At 37.3% G+C, this 20,008-nt stretch overlaps 1 protein-coding gene across 2 annotated transcripts in view; it reads right to left on the bottom strand.

The window, feature by feature from the left end:
- Window positions 1-20,008, bottom strand: part of LTBP1 (latent transforming growth factor beta binding protein 1) — a 231,828-nt gene that overhangs the window by 77,112 nt on the left and 134,708 nt on the right. Inside the window, exons 8-12 of one of the 2 annotated variants that reach the window (XM_081940927.1) lie at window positions 16,672-16,774; window positions 15,807-15,878; window positions 6,273-6,395; window positions 1,219-1,386; window positions 49-282 (exon numbers count right to left, since the gene is read on the bottom strand). In XM_081940927.1, coding sequence (XP_081797053.1) covers window positions 49-282; window positions 1,219-1,386; window positions 6,273-6,395; window positions 15,807-15,878; window positions 16,672-16,774 — 700 coding nt within the window. The remainder of the gene's footprint in view (window positions 1-48; window positions 283-1,218; window positions 1,387-6,272; window positions 6,396-15,806; window positions 15,879-16,671; window positions 16,775-20,008) is intronic. The other variant, XM_081940928.1, reaches the window with a different exon arrangement.

Below are 20,008 nucleotides of genomic sequence, written 5' to 3'. Positions count from 1 at the left end.
ACTCAAAAACACACTAAACTACATATAGAAATCCTTTTCCACTCTCACCTTCTCTCACAGCCATCTCGGGCTCACTTTCCTGTGAGATGGTCAGTGCCTCCACTGGCTCTTCCTTTGCTGGGAGAGGTGGAGGAGAAGGACCTTTAGCAACAGGATGAGTAATCTGGGTCTTTCCAGAGACAGGTGGCTGAACTCTAACTGCGGGATGATGATATAGCTTGTTTCTATGAGAGCCAGAAACCGTATAGCCCATTCCACCAGGGCAGATTTCCTTAAAAGCAGCTAGATTTGGGATGGGAAAACATTCCTTTTAAGAATCTAAAAATGTAACATTTTTGACACATTGGAAAGCATAATAAAGAAAATCTGACACAATTTTTTAAAAAAATAAATATTACGTATTCTATTGTTAGGCAAAACCACAAATTACATGACAGTAACATTGCATAAATTACTTGGAAAGATATTTTGTTCCTCCTAGAAAAAGATTCAATTTGAGAATAAATTCAACTAAACAATGGGCATTTTTAAAGTGAATTCTAAATTCTGGTTCAGGGCTACATGAAGGATTCTGAGTCTTGAACCTTCTCTCTCCCCCCTCTGGTGCAGTCTTGGAATAGGAGATTGGAAACTATATTAGTTACTCAAAATCAAATTTCCCAATGTAAGTTTATTGTTCAACATATTGTTTGTTTGGTTGGGCAATTTATTATTTAAATGACTTGAAAATTCTATTTCTGCCACACAAAACCTTTATTCAGAAGCAAAAAAAAAAAAAACCCTCTCCTTTAATTCCATCCATGTTTCATGTACAATAAATTGGTATCCCATCCTTAGCATCACAGTTTCTTCCCACCTTAAGTTGTCTCAGACACCTAATACAGACTAGTAGCCTTAGGAGAGCCACTTTTGTGATAATTACAAAGGATATTTTGAAGTCTAAATGTGAACAATATCCCTTTAGAAAATTCTCAGAGACATACACGTTTTAAGGCTACTTATGACCATCTTGTAAAATGAATTATACAGTAACAAACATCACTCAACAAATGCTTTGTAATTGAAAAGCTGGTCATTGCAAAACATAGAAGGAAAAAAACCTCATCTATTGCAGTTTCCAACGATAAGAAATACATCCAATATAAGACTATGGGTGAATGACATTAGATTATTATCTATGTGGTATGGAAATACATCCGTTTTCTGGGAACCTCTTACCTGTTCCTGGAAGGGGACATTTTTCGCAGTGGGGCCCCCAGGCCTTGCCAACACTGCAACAGCAGAGCTGCTTGCTGAGCTGAACAGAGAGAGGGTGCATACACTGCTTTCCTGCACTGACAAACCGGTAGCAGGGCCCTTTCTCTTCAATGACCATGGGATTATCAACTGCAGCAAAAAGGGAAGGAGGATGCTAAAGTTTACTTGAGAAAAAAACAACAGAGAAACACCACAGGAGTTCCACCACCAAATAAGAAAAGAAAAAAACTTCAACACATCATTAGAGACAAAAGGATGCTGATGTCTAGAAACAAAACATTTTTCATAAGTCATATCTGACATCAGTTTGATACAGTTCAAAAGTAAAGCCCACATTGTTTAGAAGTAAAAGCCAGTGTTCAAATTAGATGCGGCCATGCTCCAATAACTAGAATTAGGAGAATGCCTTATTCCCATGCAGAAGCACTTAAGCAAGCTTAAAGCAGGTGAACAGTAAAAATACAGAATGTTGACAGATCACACACTCGCTTCCAACACTCACATTACAAAGCTATGTCACAAATGAATTACAAAATGACAACTTTGACTTGATAGGTATGATCATTTAAGGTCACCAAGGAAACGGGAAACAAAAGTCATTTCTAATCAATCAATGCACATAAATTAAATCATTGGCAAAAAAATCAGCTAAAAGCACTATCATCCTTCCCAAATGTTTTGTTCTTTTTCTGCAGGTCTTTCCAAATTCACATCACCAAAATCTGAAATTCCTTAACTTAACAGAACTACTGTTCCGTTGTAGTTGCTCTAAAAAAAATCATAGTTATAAGAACAGATAGCAAGGAGTCAAAGTGAAATTAGAATATATTGTATCTCTTTTTGATACTATAAAAATAAAAAAAGTTATATTGGCAGGTCAGAAAATTTGAATCATGCTAAAATATGGAAAAAAAATATAATGAATAAGAATGCCAAATCAGATGTGATAATAGCTGAGCAAAAGTTTAAGGCATGGTCAAGATGGATCAAGTTATAAATTATATTCCACATAAATTAATCTGTTTCTTCTGTCCTACAAAAAACCCAAAACATTTATCAAGTTTACAGCTGATTAGCTATATTCATTTTAGTAAATCCCATTTTTTTGCAGATTTGGCAAAATTTTATTTTAAAAGATATCCTGCCTTTTCAAAGAAGTTCCTAGGTCGTCTTACCAAGACTTGTCTAGATCCAAAGTGTTTTTATTGATTCCTAGCAGAATACATATTTAATTTGTAAAAGAATGGTTCAGAGGTTCTATCCTAAGCCCCAAGGAACTATTAAGAATCAATCTATCAATTATCCAATTAAATTAACAGATGTTGCACAGCAGCAGTAATTGGTAGATTTCACCCACATTCTGATATACTGTATATTACGCACAGGACATTAAAGAAATAATTGTTAAATGTTCTTCAATTTAACAAAGACCATCTTTCTTTATAATTCTTCAAGTACAAACAAACCTAGAAAAAGTTCTTTATCTTCTTCTATTTGCATAGAAACAAAAATAGGAAGAAAACATTTCAGCCTGAAACAATTTTTTACAGATGCAGCCTAATTATAATTCAATTAAGGTACACGATCAATTTAAATATACTGTAGCTCCTGTATTTCAAGCCAACTGTGTAGATATATTTGTACACAAGAACTTATCTCACTTGGAAAGTGAGAAATCCCGCCAAAAAGTGACAATATATTTGTTGGGCTTCAAAATGTTTTAAAACAGAAGTATACCTATAAAGGGTCACATTGTATTATTTACTATCTTGTTACATGATTATTAGGGATCTAGCCTGAAACAGCCTATAATTTTTCTACCGAGCATGAAAGTCAGCAACACAATAAGTTATGAAGTGATCATAGAGTGTCAGGCACATTCCACCAAATATCTTAAAACAAATCTGCCTACAATCTGGTGTTAATATTTTGTCTTGCTTTGGTTATTTTTTTTGAGGGGGGGGGGAGAGTTCAGGAAACTCTGCATTTCTTTCAGAATGTTGCTTTTATAGTTGACATCAGTTTTTTCAGTGAGAAAATTCATGTGTTGCACTCCATTGTATATTTTTAAATGGCCTAGATTACCTTTGAGCAAAAGAGCCCACCTCTAATAAAGAGGTGGCTTTTAGACTCAAAGATTCCCATAAGTAGATAAACCTTTTCTCACAATCTCGGTCTTTCTAGTAACACATAAAAATAAGAAAGGTTTAAGGGATTCTGTAAAAGAAATCCTATTCAAGATTCATTATTAATTTTGTCCAAGTAGGGAAAAGTGTGCAGACTTCATTATGTGGTATTGCTATCTTGTCACATAAATCCCATTCCTCTAGTTTCAGGACTGAAATAATATGCCCTACATACAGTATCACTGCATCATTTTGAAAAAGAAATTTTCACCAAAGCTTTCCCATATGCAACTGCATGGCTGCTCAGTTACTTTGAAAAATTCTATATTTTCTGGCTTTGGGGAAAGGAAGAAAGAAATAAAGCATCTTTTATTATATATTTGTTCTAGTACTGCGTTAAAAAAAAGGGAACCTTTTGGAATCTCCAGCACAACAAGAAGTCATAGTCATTTCATTCTTCTGAAATTGATTTTCTTTAAAAAGGCCTATGTGTGTGTGAAACTCTTCCAATTGCGAACATATAATAAAGGAGTGGGCATTTATGGCCTTTTTACAACCTATGGACTTCAATTCCCAGAATTCCCGAGTTAGCATGGCTCAGGAATTCTGGGACTTGAAGTCAATGAGTTGTAAAGGGGTCATAATTCCCTACCTTGTTATAATCCTGTGATGGCGAACCTATGGCATGTGTGCCTGAAGCGGCACACAGAGCATGTCACCTGGCATGCGCGGCATCGCCCGTTCTTCTTCAGGGTTTCTGGTGCACATGCATGTACAATGATCAGCTGGCCTTGGTGGGTAGAACAGTGCCAGAAACTGGAAGAGCTGGTCTTCCAATTTCCTGCGTGAGCATGCGCAATGGCCAGCTGATCATCATGCACACATGTGTGCCAGTAACTGGAAGAATAGCTGGCTTGTGTGCATGTGCACACCAGAAACTGGAAGTGCATTTGGGGGAGGGGCAGACGCGCCCTAGGCAGCATCTTTTCTGGGTTGCAGGCCTGACGAGTGTGTGAATCCATCACTGTTATACCTATAAAATAAAGCAATGAGACCAGCACGTGTTTTAAATAATGCCAGAGACCAAACAATGTTTTATTGGCAGAGAAAATGACAATGCAGCAACTTTATATCACTGAGAGCTGACACAATATCCTTGCATGTGGCACCATGCAACTTGATGCTTATTCTTATTTCCAATAATTAATTTATATTTTTAACCTTGATAAGAAATCACTACTTACCCATGCATAAATAAAGTGATTCTTACTTGGGACTAAATTAAATGTCAAGTTTTACATTCTACTCCTCAACCACTTTTCCAAGTTTCAAAGACAACCCGTATGTTCTTCTTTATACAAAAAAATCTGAAGTCATTCCCAGGTGTTCATTGGCAAAAATAGCATGTGAACTGGCTGGTCAAAGATATGCCTAATAACAGTTTTCATTATCTTGGCAGAGAGGAGAAAGGATCACTTCAACTATGGAAAATACACTTGTTTATCTGAAAACTCTGAGCTCAGATTGCTCAACTGACTTATATTACTCCATGCAAGCAGACATCTCAATTGGATTTGAATTGGGCATGTGAGATATTTATAAGCCACTTGAGAGCTCCATCATGTAAAAGGCTTTTATTAAAAATGTGACTGCAACAAGGAGAACAATACTAAGAGTTGTAAATTTATTTAATTTACAACTCTTAGCAAAAGGTTTCCACAAATGGGACTTGTAACAAATTGTTGGAGTTTGGCTCATTCCTCCCAAAAATTTCAGCCAACCACCTTTTCAGAATCCTTCTTTACATTTTCCCCTCTGTGTTTCTATTTTTTTTCTTTGCAATAAATCACAAACATGCTTTAGTTATTGAGCATACTGAGCTCCTCACTGGGTTATTAAAACTTTAGGAAGAAAATAATTTATATATATGCAAAGCTAAGGGACTACTATAGAGAATGGATTTGGTTTTTTAAAATATATAACAGGACTTTACATGATTTGAAAAGGATCTGGAAGAAATATTTTAGACTTTCCACGAGCATTATACCTCTCCCTAGTCATTCAAGCAACCCTTTAAAAACATTGTGGCTACTTTAAAAGACTTCTTATCAAAGTTAGGAATAAACTTTAGATATAATAATAATAAATGGAAATGAAAAATTGTATTCACGTAAGATTCAAAATAGTTCTTCCTAATCATTACTGAAGCATTCATAGCATTCCATATAGGGTAAAATAACAGGCCTAGTAAGGTAATTATTAACGTTGAAGTAGAATGATCCTTAATAACCCATGCAGTTCTTGAAAATAAAAAGATCAAATTAACAATGTAATTGTATTTGCAGATGCAGCTAAACAAAGCTTTATAATGTAATTATGTCAAAGATCTTGTGATCAACATGTCTGGGATGCTCCCTGCATTAGCAATAACCCTTACTTTCATGAGCACACGGGCATTTAAGTGCTGGTAAAATCAGAAATCATGAGATATCAAAACATAGTTTACATATGGTTGTTCGTTTTAGTTAAACCCTGTTGAGATCGGTAGGTCTTAATTAGTAAATTTTAAAATATCAGTTATTTTACTCAGCCACTGATTAAACTTCACTTCAGAGGCAGGGGATGTTGGTAAATGGTCTGTTGGTGCATATCCCCAGAATCTTTTTTTGGGGGGGTGGGGGGAATGAACTTTCTGGATTCTATTGCAACATACAATCTGATTAGAACTATCATTTCTCAACTTTTAAATCAAAACAATTCAAAATAGTGAAGCGAAACTTCTAGTCAAGAACATGTAAATTTACAATGACTAAGCTGTTTCCAATACAAATTTTAAGAACACCAGGAAAAAGGAAACACACAACTAAATCGACTGTTTTGGTTACTTACGGATACATCTGGAAAGAGTAGGATCTGGTACAAATCCCAGTTTGCAGGTACACCTATAGCTGCCCATGGTATTTAAACACTCACCATTAGGGCAAACCCCTTGTAACTGGCATTCATTAATGTCTGAAAAGAAACACAACTGATTGTCAGTTAAATAAATCTATATGAGAATATGTATAAACACTTTTATTAATCACTAGACACTACAGAATCTTTCAGTTCTCAAATCTGGTCCCCATTTTTCTCCTATCTCTTTAAAACACAGAAGGAATGCCTAGAAAAGTGGCATTAATTTGTAAGATATAAGTGTACCAAATGTTTATATTTATTTATATTCTGCCTTTATTATTTTTTACAAATAAGGTGGTGAAGATATCCAACATACCTCCCTCTTCTTTTTTCCCCCACAACAACAACCCGGTGAGGTGAGGAACTTGAAAGTGATTTGAGTGATACGTTGGAAATTATTAAGTAATAAATAATGGAGTTTACAGTTGAAATATATAAAATGCTCCTGATAATTCAACTACTGAACTACTCAACTATTGAAAAGCTATGTGTATTATATCAAAGTGTTTGCTCCACATCTGATACTGAGTTTTAAAGTATTAATTTAATTTAAGGAATAGTAGACCAAGATATTTTTAAAAAATTGGCAGTATGAGTTTCTGATAATCTAGAAACAAATTTAAAGGACAACAATTTTGTAATGGAAGGACAGAATACATAACCCCCATGCAGTGATGGCGAACCTTTTTCTTATGGCGTGCCATAATTGGCGTGTACGCACTATCGTACACGCACGCATGCCCACACCAATTCAATCCTCCCTGCCCACATGCACCAAAGTGCAAGACCCCTCCCCAGCCTCTGGAGGCTTTCCTGAAGCTTGGGGAGGGCAAAAATGGCCTTCCCCGGCCCCCTGGAGGCCCTCCGGAAGGCAGAAAGACATCTTTTCCGAACCTCCAGTTGGCCTGTTGGGCCTGTTTTTCACCCTCCCCAGCCTCTGGAGGCTTTCCGGAAGCCTGGGGAGGGTAAAAATGGCCTCCCCCTGACCCTCCAGAAGCCCAAAAATCAGTTGGGCAGCATGCGCATATACGCCAGCTGATGGCTGGGGTGCAAACAAATATGGCTCCGCGTGCCACCTGTGGCACACATGCCATATGTTCGCCATCACGGCCCTAGTGCTATGTTGAGCTCATTAAACAGTGGGTGGTCTTTATTTAAACACATCCACACCGTGGGGAAAAAAATCCTGAATAATCCTGATATTATTCATTGAACCTTCTTCTGTGCTATGAGGGAACCAAATATATATATATATATTTAACTACGTTTTATCTATCAAATTTATATTTCATCAGTTTAGTCACTATAACTTGATTTTACCCCATATTTTGACATATGGAACAGACTATCCTCCTGGCCTATTTGAACTATTTGTCCAAGGATTTTATATTACTCTTAATGAAAAACAGGCATGTGGTTATATTGCACAATACAGTGTACATCATAGTAATGAACTATAATACCAGAATGTGTTGTGATCACAACTGTGTAAACTTTCCCTTAGGAAGAGAGGTTTGCAGTTTGCCCATTATATGAACAATCAACTGTGTGAAATATTCATTTCATACATAATATGACATCTCTTCTGTCAGACATAGGAACAGGACTTTTTTTCATAGATAAATTGTTCTATTGTTTTAAATAAGTTAGCAAGGAACATCATAACCTTACTGAATCCTGTAGAGTTGTGGTGGTAATATATGATCATGACTATCAAACTAGTAACAACTAATCTCCCACATGAATAGTATAGGACAAATATCCTATAGCAACCCAAAAACAGAATTTCATGGATTTATCCACTTCCTAGTTTTCCCTTATATTCTTTAATATAAAAAGAATATTAGCAGTTAGCTGCATGATTCCTGAGTATTGTAATATTCATGCATTATCTTTTTTATATTATCCAGCTTCCCCCCCACCCAAATAATAAAGCTTCCAGTGTATCTGAAAGATAACATCAAGGCAATGAATTGGTAGGGAAGGCAATGAGATTCAGTATATAGTCAGGACATAAATGTCTATGCCTAAAAAATAACAAACCTATTATTTTACTAAATGTATTGTAAGTCAGATGTTTGTTTTAAAATATTTCCCAATCTATCACCAGTGCCATTTTACTATTAAATAATAAGAGGGGACATGTAAACCTGGTTAACCCATAACAACAGATCTGCGGTCATAGTGACCACAATAGTTTTCCAAAATGTTCAGAGCACCCCTATTTTTAGAAATGGACCATTCCAGTTATGAATAGCTTTTGTTTTCTCGCCAATAAGAGTGTATGCAGCATCGTGCTTGCGTCAGTTATTTGGTGTTTTCTACAGCAGCATTTGAATATGAGTTTCTGTCCTTTTGATCGCAGATTTGTTAATGTATTTCTTTTTATAATGCGGGGGCCACGTTTTCCACCAAAAAGAGTGCAATTTGGTGATCGAAACTTTGAATACATTGTTCTAAAATGGTATGGAGAAGCAGAGAGTGATCTGAGTGAAGTGGAATCAGATTATGATGAAAATTTGGTAATGGACAATGAGGAACCTGCTGCCGCCGCAGATTCTTACATCAGTGATGATGAAGCTCCCAATGAAATTGATGACCAGGTACAATCTACGCTGTGCAATAATTTATATGGCAAGAACAAATTCAAATGACTGCACCTTTTGGAAGCAATGGATCCAGAACCATTAGTCACAATATTGTTGTGCAATTACCTGGACTATTGCCAGCAGCTAGACATCTCGGAAATTCACCTACTTCCCTAGAGATTTGGAAATTACTATTTTCTAAAGAAATTATTAGTGCCATCATTCAGTGGACCAATGTAAAAAGTAGAGAAGACTGAAGTTCAAGGATGCAGGAAACAAAAAGTGACCTGCATGATGTGGATTTAATATTTTTTGGTTTACTGCTCTATACATCAATGTTTAGATCCAACCATAAAAACATTGAATGTCTTTTTGCTACTGAGGTCATTATGACCTTATGTCTGTAATAGCGTAGCCGAAAAAGTACATCTGTGGTTAAGAGTTAAATAATTTCAAGGTTACAATGGTTAGTAAGAAAATTTTTAAATTAACTACTGTTTAAGAATTATAATTCTTATTATATCCTATTTAATAAATGCTTCATAACTGTACATGAAGCATGGCTTCTTGGTAAACTCTTTAAGAAACCAATGTACTGATATTATCTTGCATTATGTACCCAGAGACCTAAAAGTAAATAACAAACCTTAACATGGGGAAGGGGAAAGTATTTTGAAAAGATTGTTTCTTCAAACTTTGGGGGAAATATATGTTTTCTATTCACTGCATGTTAATTCATCTGTAGTTAGTGATCACCTACTTGAAGCAGCTTTTGTCCAGCTGATTATATTATATTGAAACCAATCAGCTAAAGCAGTTAGGAATGGAATCAGAATTAAAATGAAGGTTCTGTGAAAAATAGCAGTTTTAAAATGCTTTCTTTTGTCTATCTACATCAAACAAAATTCATAAAACAAAATTTTATTTAAAAGAAGTTTTAGTTTGGTCTGGGGCAGTACATAAATTGAAAATATGTGGGCATTGAAAATATGTCTTAAAGGACACCAAAAATCCAGTTTGAGTCTTTCTGTTTCTATACAGAGAAACAATGTGGCATAATTTTTAGACTTATAGCACAGATGTGCTAAACAATTTGAATCCAATTTTAGCCCATCACCACCAAAGACCATGATAAAATGGTATCTGACACTTATGGTCACAACCATAGCATTGGAATCAAACATGAACCCATGAATCTGCCACATTCAATTTTATGGCATAGCGCACCGGGGAAAAAACCCTCTGAAGACTTTGGACACTTTGTCGGCCAGATGAAAATTTGGAGCAACTTGAAATCCATTCTTGAATTACAAGAATTTGGTTTATTAAATACAATACCAAGTGAGACCTACCCAGTTTAAACTCTGCCTGTTATCTGTGATCATACTCAGAAACCAAACCTGATTACCATAGCTACCAAGATCTAATTTGTAAACTAATAGTTTTCATAAAAGAAATACAGGACCCTGAATATGGAACTCAAATGAACTGAAATGGAAGGACAGAGATCTTTGATGAGACAATGTATTATTACAGACAATAAAACCATGAAATAGAATAGACATCCAGTGTTGGCCAATTGTGTCAGCCCATACATACAGCAGTCCTAAGGTTCAAAGCCTACATCTCTTTTTTTCTTCTTCTTCTTGTTGATCCTAACAGGCTGAAAGTGGGTGGGTCAATGGGAAACAAGAAACAATCAGTATGTTTCATTTTAGCTGGACTGCTGTCTGCCTAGAACAGTGATGGTGAACCTTTTTTTTTACGGTGTGCCGGAATTGCACACGCACGCGCTACTGCAAACATGCCCACTCAAGTCCCCGCCCAACTGCACATGCGCACATCCCCCCCGTGAGCATGCTCATGCAACTCCTCCCCAGGCTGCGGAGACTTTCCTGAAGCCTGGGGAGGGTGAAAATGGCTTCCCCTGCCGCGTAGAGTCCCTCTGGAAGTCAGAAACATATTGTGAAGGAGGCAGGGATGCTGGCGGGTGCTCGCTTCCCTTACTTCTCACCGCCGCCGCCCCTGCTCTCAAATAGAAGGAACCGACTGCCGCTGCTAGTCTGGGAACTCAGCCTGTGGAGTCTGGAGTTCCAGGGGGAAGAAGACTCAGCTGCAGCCCTCTCCCCATGTGAGGGGCTGCCCCCTACCTACCAGTGACTACTGCCTCTTGCTCTGCTTCTTCGCCGGCAGTAAGCGGTACCGCAACCAAGGAGCAGGCAGGTGGCTGGGTGGGAAGCCAGTGGGCTGCTTTGGAGTATGAAGCCCCACGGAGCCAGAGTGAGAGGCATGCGGGCCCGAGTGGAAGGCAGCATCTTCCTGCAGCAGGGGTGGGGTCTCTGCCTTTGCAGAAAGGGAGCAGGTGCTGTGCAGCAGTCCCGGGATATCCGCTTGCCCTCCAGCAGCATCGCCACTGCCACCTCTCTTAGAGCCAGCACAGCATCTGCGTTTCCACCAAGGGCTGTCCACTGGCCAGGCCGGGCTGGACGCTGATCTCAGAAGGCAAGCGGGTATGGGGATCCACTGGTAAGGCCACGGGGAAGGCAAGGAAGCATGGCAAGGCCACGGGGAAGGGAGTAGGGTGTTTGCTCCCTTCCCCGCGGCCCTGCTGTGCTTCCCTGCCTCCACGCGGCCTTCCGCTTACCTGCTTTTTACAAGCTGGTCACAGGGACATCAGGAAGGCCGTGTGAAAGGCAGGGAAGCATGGCAGGGCCATGGGGAAGGGGCAGCTAGCTAAGCCACGACTCGCAGTCTTGCCTAGCAGACAGATCAGGAGTGCAGCGCTTCAGGCAGGCAAGCTGCAGAGTAGAGAGTGGGTGGGGCAGGGCAAGGGAGTGGTGACCAAGTAACTGGTTCGGGGGCGAAAATGGCCTCCCCTGGCTCTCCGGAAATGTGAAAAATCAGCTAGCCCACACACACATGGAGTTGATGGCTGGCATGCCACTCAATATAGGCTGACGTGCCACCGGTGGCACACGTGCCATAGTTTTGCCATCACGGGCCTAGAACAACTGGATTTAATTTATGAGCTACAATGTGTTCTTTGGTGCATCAAACTAAACAATTTATGATTTGGATGATCTTTCTGTGACAAGGCTATTTCAACCCAAAAACTGTATTATATGTTATTTGTTAATATAAGGTTTAAAAAGTAAATATTTCTAATTATGTTACTTCCACAGAATTTATTTTCAAAGAATTAGTGTTGGGATCAGATAAAGGCCGATGGAGATGTGAGCTGTCCAGAGTCATTGGGATTTGGGTGGCAAACAAATTTGATAAATGAATTAAAAAATATTTTACTCTTCATAATTGCCAACAGGAATTGGGCAGTTCTGGTTTTTGTTATATTGCATTTTCACTCACCCACTGAGCAATTAGAATTCTTTGTCTTTATTTTGAATATATCTTTAAAAAGTCCCTTCTGTTGTCCTTAGCATTATTTAGCTCTTCTAATATCCCCGTTACAGTTCTGAGTGCCATGTCTACACTCATCCTTGGCAACCTATTTTTCTTTCCATCTTCTTGTATGCATTATTTTTTTGTCTTTAGAGGTCCACTAAGCTTTTTGTAAAGCCACATTGCTTTTTCTGCTGTCTTTTTTTTTGTACCTCACTGAATTTTGTCCGTAAGAATTTGATATCCTTTCAATATCTCATTTTTAAAGAACCCCTACTCATGAGTTCTGCTTCCAATTAGCTCCTCTTGCCTTGGACTATAACTTACGGTTGCTCTGGGTTTATTACTATAAGATTTAATATATACATTTGATTAAACTCAGCTTACTTTCTCTTAAAATCAAGAATTCCAAAATTATACAGTTACTTTTCCCCAAAGTATTTGTTACTTTAATTTTCTCCATTTAAAGTCTTCCCTATTGGTTAGCATCAAGGGATTCTCTAGTGCCTTCCTTCCTTCACTTTCTGAAGAAGAAAATTGTCAGCAAGACAAGTCAGGAATTTCTTGGAAACATCATGCCTGGGAGAGTTTGTTTCCCAACAGATGACAGGGGAATTTAAATCCCTCATCCCTATTGCTTCAGGCCTCTTGGAAAAATCTGTAATTTGCTTTTGAAAAGCATCTCCATTTTCCCCTTCTTCGGGTGAGAATTTACTAAACATTAACAACTGCACAGCTTTTATTTGTTCCTCTACTTATTTTAACTGAGATGGTCTCTATAATATTAGAACATTCCTTCACTTTCTAAGCAGAGGGAGATATTTTGAACATAGAGTACATCTATGCTTAGATGTATAGTGTGGACATACTGTGTCCAGCATACTGTGGAAACCTGGAAACCATGGAAACCTTACCCTAAAATCTATGCTTAGATGTATAGTGTGGACATAGTGTTTCCAACATACTATGGAAACCTCACCCTAAAATCTCTGATGAACTCTATCAGCACTTTCATTTAGATGCTCAACAGATGTTAAATGTGTTAAACAATGAAGAAGAAAGAATGGATCTGTGGGATGCCAAGAGACACGGTCTGTAACATTGAATAAACACCCCCTAGCAGCTACATAAAGCTCCTGTGTTAATAAGAAGGCTCATCTACTACAGTCTCCTACAAAATTATAATTTAGTAACCATGCAAGAAACAAATAGCAGCACAAATGTCTGAATGGAATATGCAGGAAATACATATGAATACTCTCTCCTTATCTCTTCAACCTATGTAATAAACCAACAAGATGTGCTTTCATTTTTTATTTTATGTCATTGGATATGCCTAAACTTAAATAAATGGTTAAAGTTTGCTGACAGTCAATTCCAAACTTTATTTAATAATCCAAGCATAGATTATTTAATAATCCAAGCATGTAACAGTAATTGCAATGCATAGTTCAGATGGGAGAAAACCCTTTGACCTGATCACAGATAAGAGGAAGGATTAATAAGCAGCTTATGACTTTAATACAAAGAATTATATGTAGACCACTGTAAGCAACAGAGTTAAAACTGATTTCCTGGAGATACATTACTTTACCCTGATAATGCAGACATCTAGTTGGAAAGAAAAGGCTAGTCCCTGTTCAGTTGTCAGGCAGCAGAACTACACTGAATGAAATACAAGGCGTGCTCACTTCAAACAGAAGACCAGCTGTAGAGGTTACAAGAGGATTAAGATTCAGGAGAGGAGCATAAAGCAATCATTTTCCTTCAAAGCTTTAAGTCTTCTTGATTCTTTTACTCTGATCCAACCATTGGTGGACCACAACAGCACAAGTTGAAGCTTCTGAATGCTGTTCAAGGGCAGCCCCATATACAGCACACTGCAGTAGTCAGAACCTTATGTGAAATCAATAGACCTTTTAAGTCTGAGTAGTGTATGAGCATTTGTGGTAAATACACTATTTATTTATTAGATTTTTATCCCACCTTACTATTTTATAAATAACACAAGGCAATGTACATACATAAATACTACTTCCTCTTTTTCATTTCCCCACAATAGCAATAGCACTTAGACCTATATAACACTTCATAATGCTTTACAACCCCCTCTAAGCAGCTTACAGAGTCAGCAATCTGTGTCCTCATTTTACCGACCTGGAAAGGATGGACGGTTGAGTCAATCCTGAGCCTGGTGAGATTTGAACTGCTGGCAGTTAGTGGAATTAGCCTGCAATACTGCATTCTAACCACTGCACCACCATGGCTCTTTGTCAGGTAGGCAGGGCTGAGAAAGAGCAACTGGCTCAAGGTCACCTAGCTGATAAGACAGGACTAGAACTCATAGTCTCCTAGTTTCTAGGTAAATACTTTAACCACAATATCAAACTGATATTTTAATTTTAATTTAATGAAGGAAATGGGTGACTGTATAGAATACAAAACAAAAGAACCAACTTGTTTCCTCCAAAAGTCTACTTGATTTTTGGGCTAAGAATGCTTTTGTAATAGCATTCAAACTGTGAAATTTGCCTATTTAAGGGGTCTCCCTAGGCCAGAAATGTTTGCAATCTCCAGATTAGCTCTTAGGGATGTCAAACTGGCAGCCTGTGGGCCACACCCATCCCAGCTCCGTGAAGGGGAAAAACGTCACAAAATGTCACGTGATGGCAACCTGACACTGCAAGTTTTACTCTAGAGTGTACATGGCTAAAACATTTAACCCAGAAGTGGGGAAATTATAGGTGAAGTCTGTACATTAAGGCTAGCAAAAGTTATTCCTTAAGAAAAGAATTAGATAAATACATTTATTTTCTCCTGATAAAATTATGTTATGTCTCCACTGACTAGTCTCCCGAGGCAGTGGTGAGTTTCCAATTTTTTCACTACTGGTTCACACGTGCGTATGCGCAGAAGTGTCTGGGTGGATGGGCGGAGTCTCCCGCCACTGCTACTACAGGCCAAACCGGGAGCAACCCACCTCTCTCCTCAGGTCTTTCAGAGGTTAAATAAATTTACAATAAAATATCTGTCCTCCTAACCATTTTCATAATCAGATTAAACTATTTTTACCATGATGGATTTAGTTAACTATTAGTTTTCTATAAACTCCCAAGTTAAGTTTTTAAATTATTTTGATGTTGCTTCATAATACTAAATATTGATACATTATGATTTTAAATTATGTTGAATGTGAACATCCTTAGCCACTGCTATTGGCACTGGGAATTCATACTATATTAATACAAATAATATAATATAAAATTATTGTATTTATTGATAATCATACAAATAATGCACTTAAAATTGTTTTTGCTCCTGATAATCATATAATCTTTGTTGCTTTTTGGTAGAATGTTGTCTTTTTCCAAATAAAATGGTTAGATCAAATGTATCCCTCTAATTCCAATTAAATAAATAGAAAAACACAATTTTAAATCAGAAAAATTGCTCAAAACAAATGCTACAAATGTCTTACCTTGACAAAACGTTGCATTGATTCTCTTATAACCTTGTGGACAATCCACTACCTGGCTATATCCAAAATAAGCTAAATTTGACAGGAAACAAAACAGAAAAAAAATGACCCATCTATTATCATCCAACTGTTTTAATATCCCACCACTTTTTTTAAGGGTTGAATCCTGATTCCAAATAAAAGGTTGTACAACATTTAAGCATGTCTTAATATTATTGCTGCTGCTAATTAGCTTTTGGGAATTATTTAGTTCCAAATTGGCATTAAAAGTATTTCAGTCTTGAAGGCAGCAGAATTCAGGACACCAGAAGCCCAAAAGTTTACTTTTATCCAACAACTATTACTATCAGACAAGCAATATTCCCCCGTTTGAAAAAAAAAAAGTAGAACTATTATGGAAACTAACTCTGGAATCAGTCAACCACTACCTAAATGTCAAAATTCTGAACATCTTGTTCTCTTTTACTCTTATGGGTTGTTGGAGACCCATAAGTGCATCACTTTTATTTTCCTATAAAAGTAATAGGCATGTGAATTCTTTTTCTTCCCAATAAACTAGTGAGCTAGACTGCAACCAAATCCAAGAAGGAGAAATCTTCTGCTCCTTTGGGTCTCATTATGAATAGATCCTCTTTAATTAATTAATTAGACTAATTAATATAAATGGGCCCTATTTCTTTTTTCTTCAATACAAACTCTAATGTCATCTGAAAAGATCTTTGAAACATGTAGCACAGACCCAACTTTCTTATTGATTTTCAGATTATTCTGGAAATAAGTTTTCATATGCTTTCACCACTTTATTTAAAATGAAAATATATGTATACTATGCAAAACAGCAGAAAACATATTGTTAAAAGCTTACCTGGCTTCTTTGGACATTTTTGGCACTTGTTAAAACCCCAGGAAGTTCCCACAGTCCCACAGCAATCTTCTTGCTTGGAGAGGCCAGGAAGTGCTTTGCTACACTGGAAAATGTTGGAAAATCTCAAGTTAGTCTTTCTGAAGGACAGATGTCTTCTTCCATGCTGCTAATTCAGGATCACCCTGTACCAGGTGGCTTTTAAAATTCACAAGAATGCAAAACTTTTGCTTCAGGTCTTCAGTTTTTCCACTGTGAATTAGCATTTTACCTACAATACATTTCTCAAAAACCTTTTGTAAATTAGTCTTCACTTATTCCTATGGCTGCCCAAGAGTTCTGATCCATGATCCTGTTTGGTGCTCCAATGTTCTTTTCATGCTGAAATCACAGGAGCCATTTGCCTTCTCTATCCATGCCTGACTTTGAAATGTTTGTCTGTCTATATACATGGTGAATTCAGCTCAAAGTGACATTTGGTATACCACTAAAAATGCTGTGTTTGCAATGGCATGCCAGAAACCAGTGAGAAATAGTCAACACCTGGATTAAAAGACTGAAACGTAAGAGAAACAACCAATATCTCAGTCTGGAACAACTGGAATCACTGCAGAGAGAAAGAAAAACTACTCTATATCAGAGAGGGATTTTTAAAAAGATGCATATCACACAGATACAGTACTAAAACATTGACTTGTTCAGAAGAATCCTGGGCCAAATGTTATGGAAAATGTAAATTATTGTCAAGAGGATTAATGGGAATTAGTAAATACTGCCAGCTGTCAGGAAAGAGCAGGAGCCTAGATTACAGGATAGGTGAGTTTTAGGAACATTCTAACAGATTTTCCAGTTTTTTCTAGCATATCCTTAAATGTACAAGCCTTTCCTTCCAGCATCAGTAGAATGCACCAGCCTTAGATAGAATTGCTTTTTTGTGTGAAAGATGTGAAATTAACTTATAGGTGAAAAAAACTTAGGCACCTGTTTATCCTTCTTTATACCAACAACCCAAATATTTTTTATAAAAAAATATATAATGCTTTTCTTCATTGTTCTTATAAGGAAAAAATAGTGCTAGAACTGCACAGAATCGTTTCTGCCAGCCTCTATGTTACGTTTATTAAAAAAAATGTTTCTACTTACTCATCTCACTGCCAAATTTATGCTCTGTTTATTGCTGGAACTGCAAAGATAGACACACCCTTTCCTCTCTCTGGATAACTTACACATAGAGCTAAACCAGACCTAAAAATTCAATTTTGAATTGACCACCTCAAATTCGTAATATAAACATTCAAGAAGAAGCTGTTCTTGTTTTTCTTAAAAGAAATACAAACCTATTAACCAAAAATGTTAACTATTATCACAAAATTCAAAATTTCTCTTCCAATTTTTCAATGTCTCAAACAGCCCACATTCAAAAATTAGCCATTAAAACATTAAATAGTACAATTATATCACTTGTGGGACGATTGAACACTGACTTCTAATGATAATTGATTTCAATTCATTAAAAATCAAATGCTGCTGTTTGAACAAATCAGAAGCAATAAGGTAGAACTGATACAAAAGCAATACTTGAATTTTTATATTCCACTAGAGAAAACTTCTCATACATATTCATCAGAATTTGAAAACTGATCAAGTGTATAAAGATGATAAAATTCCAAAAATCTTTCCAAACATTATTTAATACACCAAATCAGGAATAAAAAGTCCCGAGTAAAGAGCTGCATATCTTTTTACAGATTAGCTGACTAATACCCACACACTTACACACACATAGTTTTTCCCATCTAGGTCACTAGAGCCTTCAGACGCTGGGACAACTACCAGTGATACTGCATCCCAAATCTATTGCTGACATTTTCCAGAAACTTCCTGTGTTAAACAACAGAGATTTTTTAAAAATCAACCTCTAAGGCAGTGGTTCTCAACCTGTGGGTCAGGACCCCCTCACAGGGGTCGCCTGAGACCATCGGAAAACACATATTTTCGATGGTCTTAGGAACCGACACACCACAACATGAGGAACTGTATTGAAGGGTCGCGGTATTGGGAAGGTTGAGAACCACTGCTCTAAGATATGCCATATGAGAGGCCATGGGGCTGACCTTTCCTCCCCATCACCACCGACTGCAACCTCCTGCTAATGCAGGATTAGAACCATGGTAATATACAGTATACAGCTCCTAAGACCATAGGTGATCCAGGCAGATACTTTATTATTTACAGTATCAAAAGTAGATGAAAATTCTATCAGGACCAGAATGGGTGCACTACCTTTATCTAAGTCCAGACAAAGATCATTCATCAGTGAGACCAATACTATTTCCATTCTGTGATTATGTATGAATACCAACTAAAGGAAGCTTAGATAACCCATTTCTTCTAGGGTACTCTGTAGCAGAATTCCCACAACTCTTATCAACTGGACAATAATGATAAGTGATCCAGAGAGGGATTCTTTAGGAAGAGGTGTCGTTTTTCAAGGTCACAAACATCACCTTCCCTCCTAAAGAACATTGACAATCTCCCAACAGCTAGGCCTCTATGTTAAAATGGAATTAAAATAGTTGATTTCAGTCCATTTTGTCCTAAAGAATGTGTTATTTCAACTTTATTATTGAAATTTCCACCCCTCTGATTTAGTTTACATTCCATGTTGCGACTGTGTGTCTTATGTCCATCATCAGTCTTGGAACTGCTCTTTCACTACTGGCATTATCAAAAATCAGACTTTATTCTAGCCACATCATCACCTCCTGTAATGGGTTTGACACCTCCAGATCAGCTTATGATACTCTGATGTAACAATAACTAAGGATATTCCTTTCATACTGGCAGACTTATTATCTGGCACTCAAACTGGATTAATGTTACATCTATGCCCACACAATTTTAAAGAAACTATACACAACTGGTTTTCCATTTTTTCTTTCTGAATTTGGAATTTCTTTTTAGAAATTGCTTGTCCCTCCCCCCCTCTAAATGTCTTTATCCCCTTTATGGGTTATTGTCTTTGACTTTACCAGCAAAAGTGATCCCCTCCATCAGAATCTTATTCTGCTGCTGGCATCATTTTAAGGATCACTGAAGTTACTGCATAATTCTATCATAACAAAGTGGTAACATTCAAGAGGTATTGACAGAAGAAATATAATACCATACTCTGGATATCAACTGAAGAAAAAGTAAAATAATGCAATACTTTCTTCTCCCCTCCTTCCGCACGAAACTCAAGACCCACCTGTTCCAACTAGCCGGCCTGGCTTAATCAGAACTTCTAACCTCCCTGGCAAATTTTAAACTGTATATTTAAATCTTTTGGGTATTTTAA

The sequence above is a fragment of the Natrix helvetica genome (assembly GCF_964273705.1).
Source record: "Natrix helvetica genome assembly, chromosome: 2".
Taxonomy (NCBI): Eukaryota; Metazoa; Chordata; class Lepidosauria; order Squamata; family Natricidae; genus Natrix; species Natrix helvetica.
The sequence above is the reverse complement of the archived record's forward strand: the minus strand, read 5'-3'. Positions and strand labels throughout refer to the sequence as shown.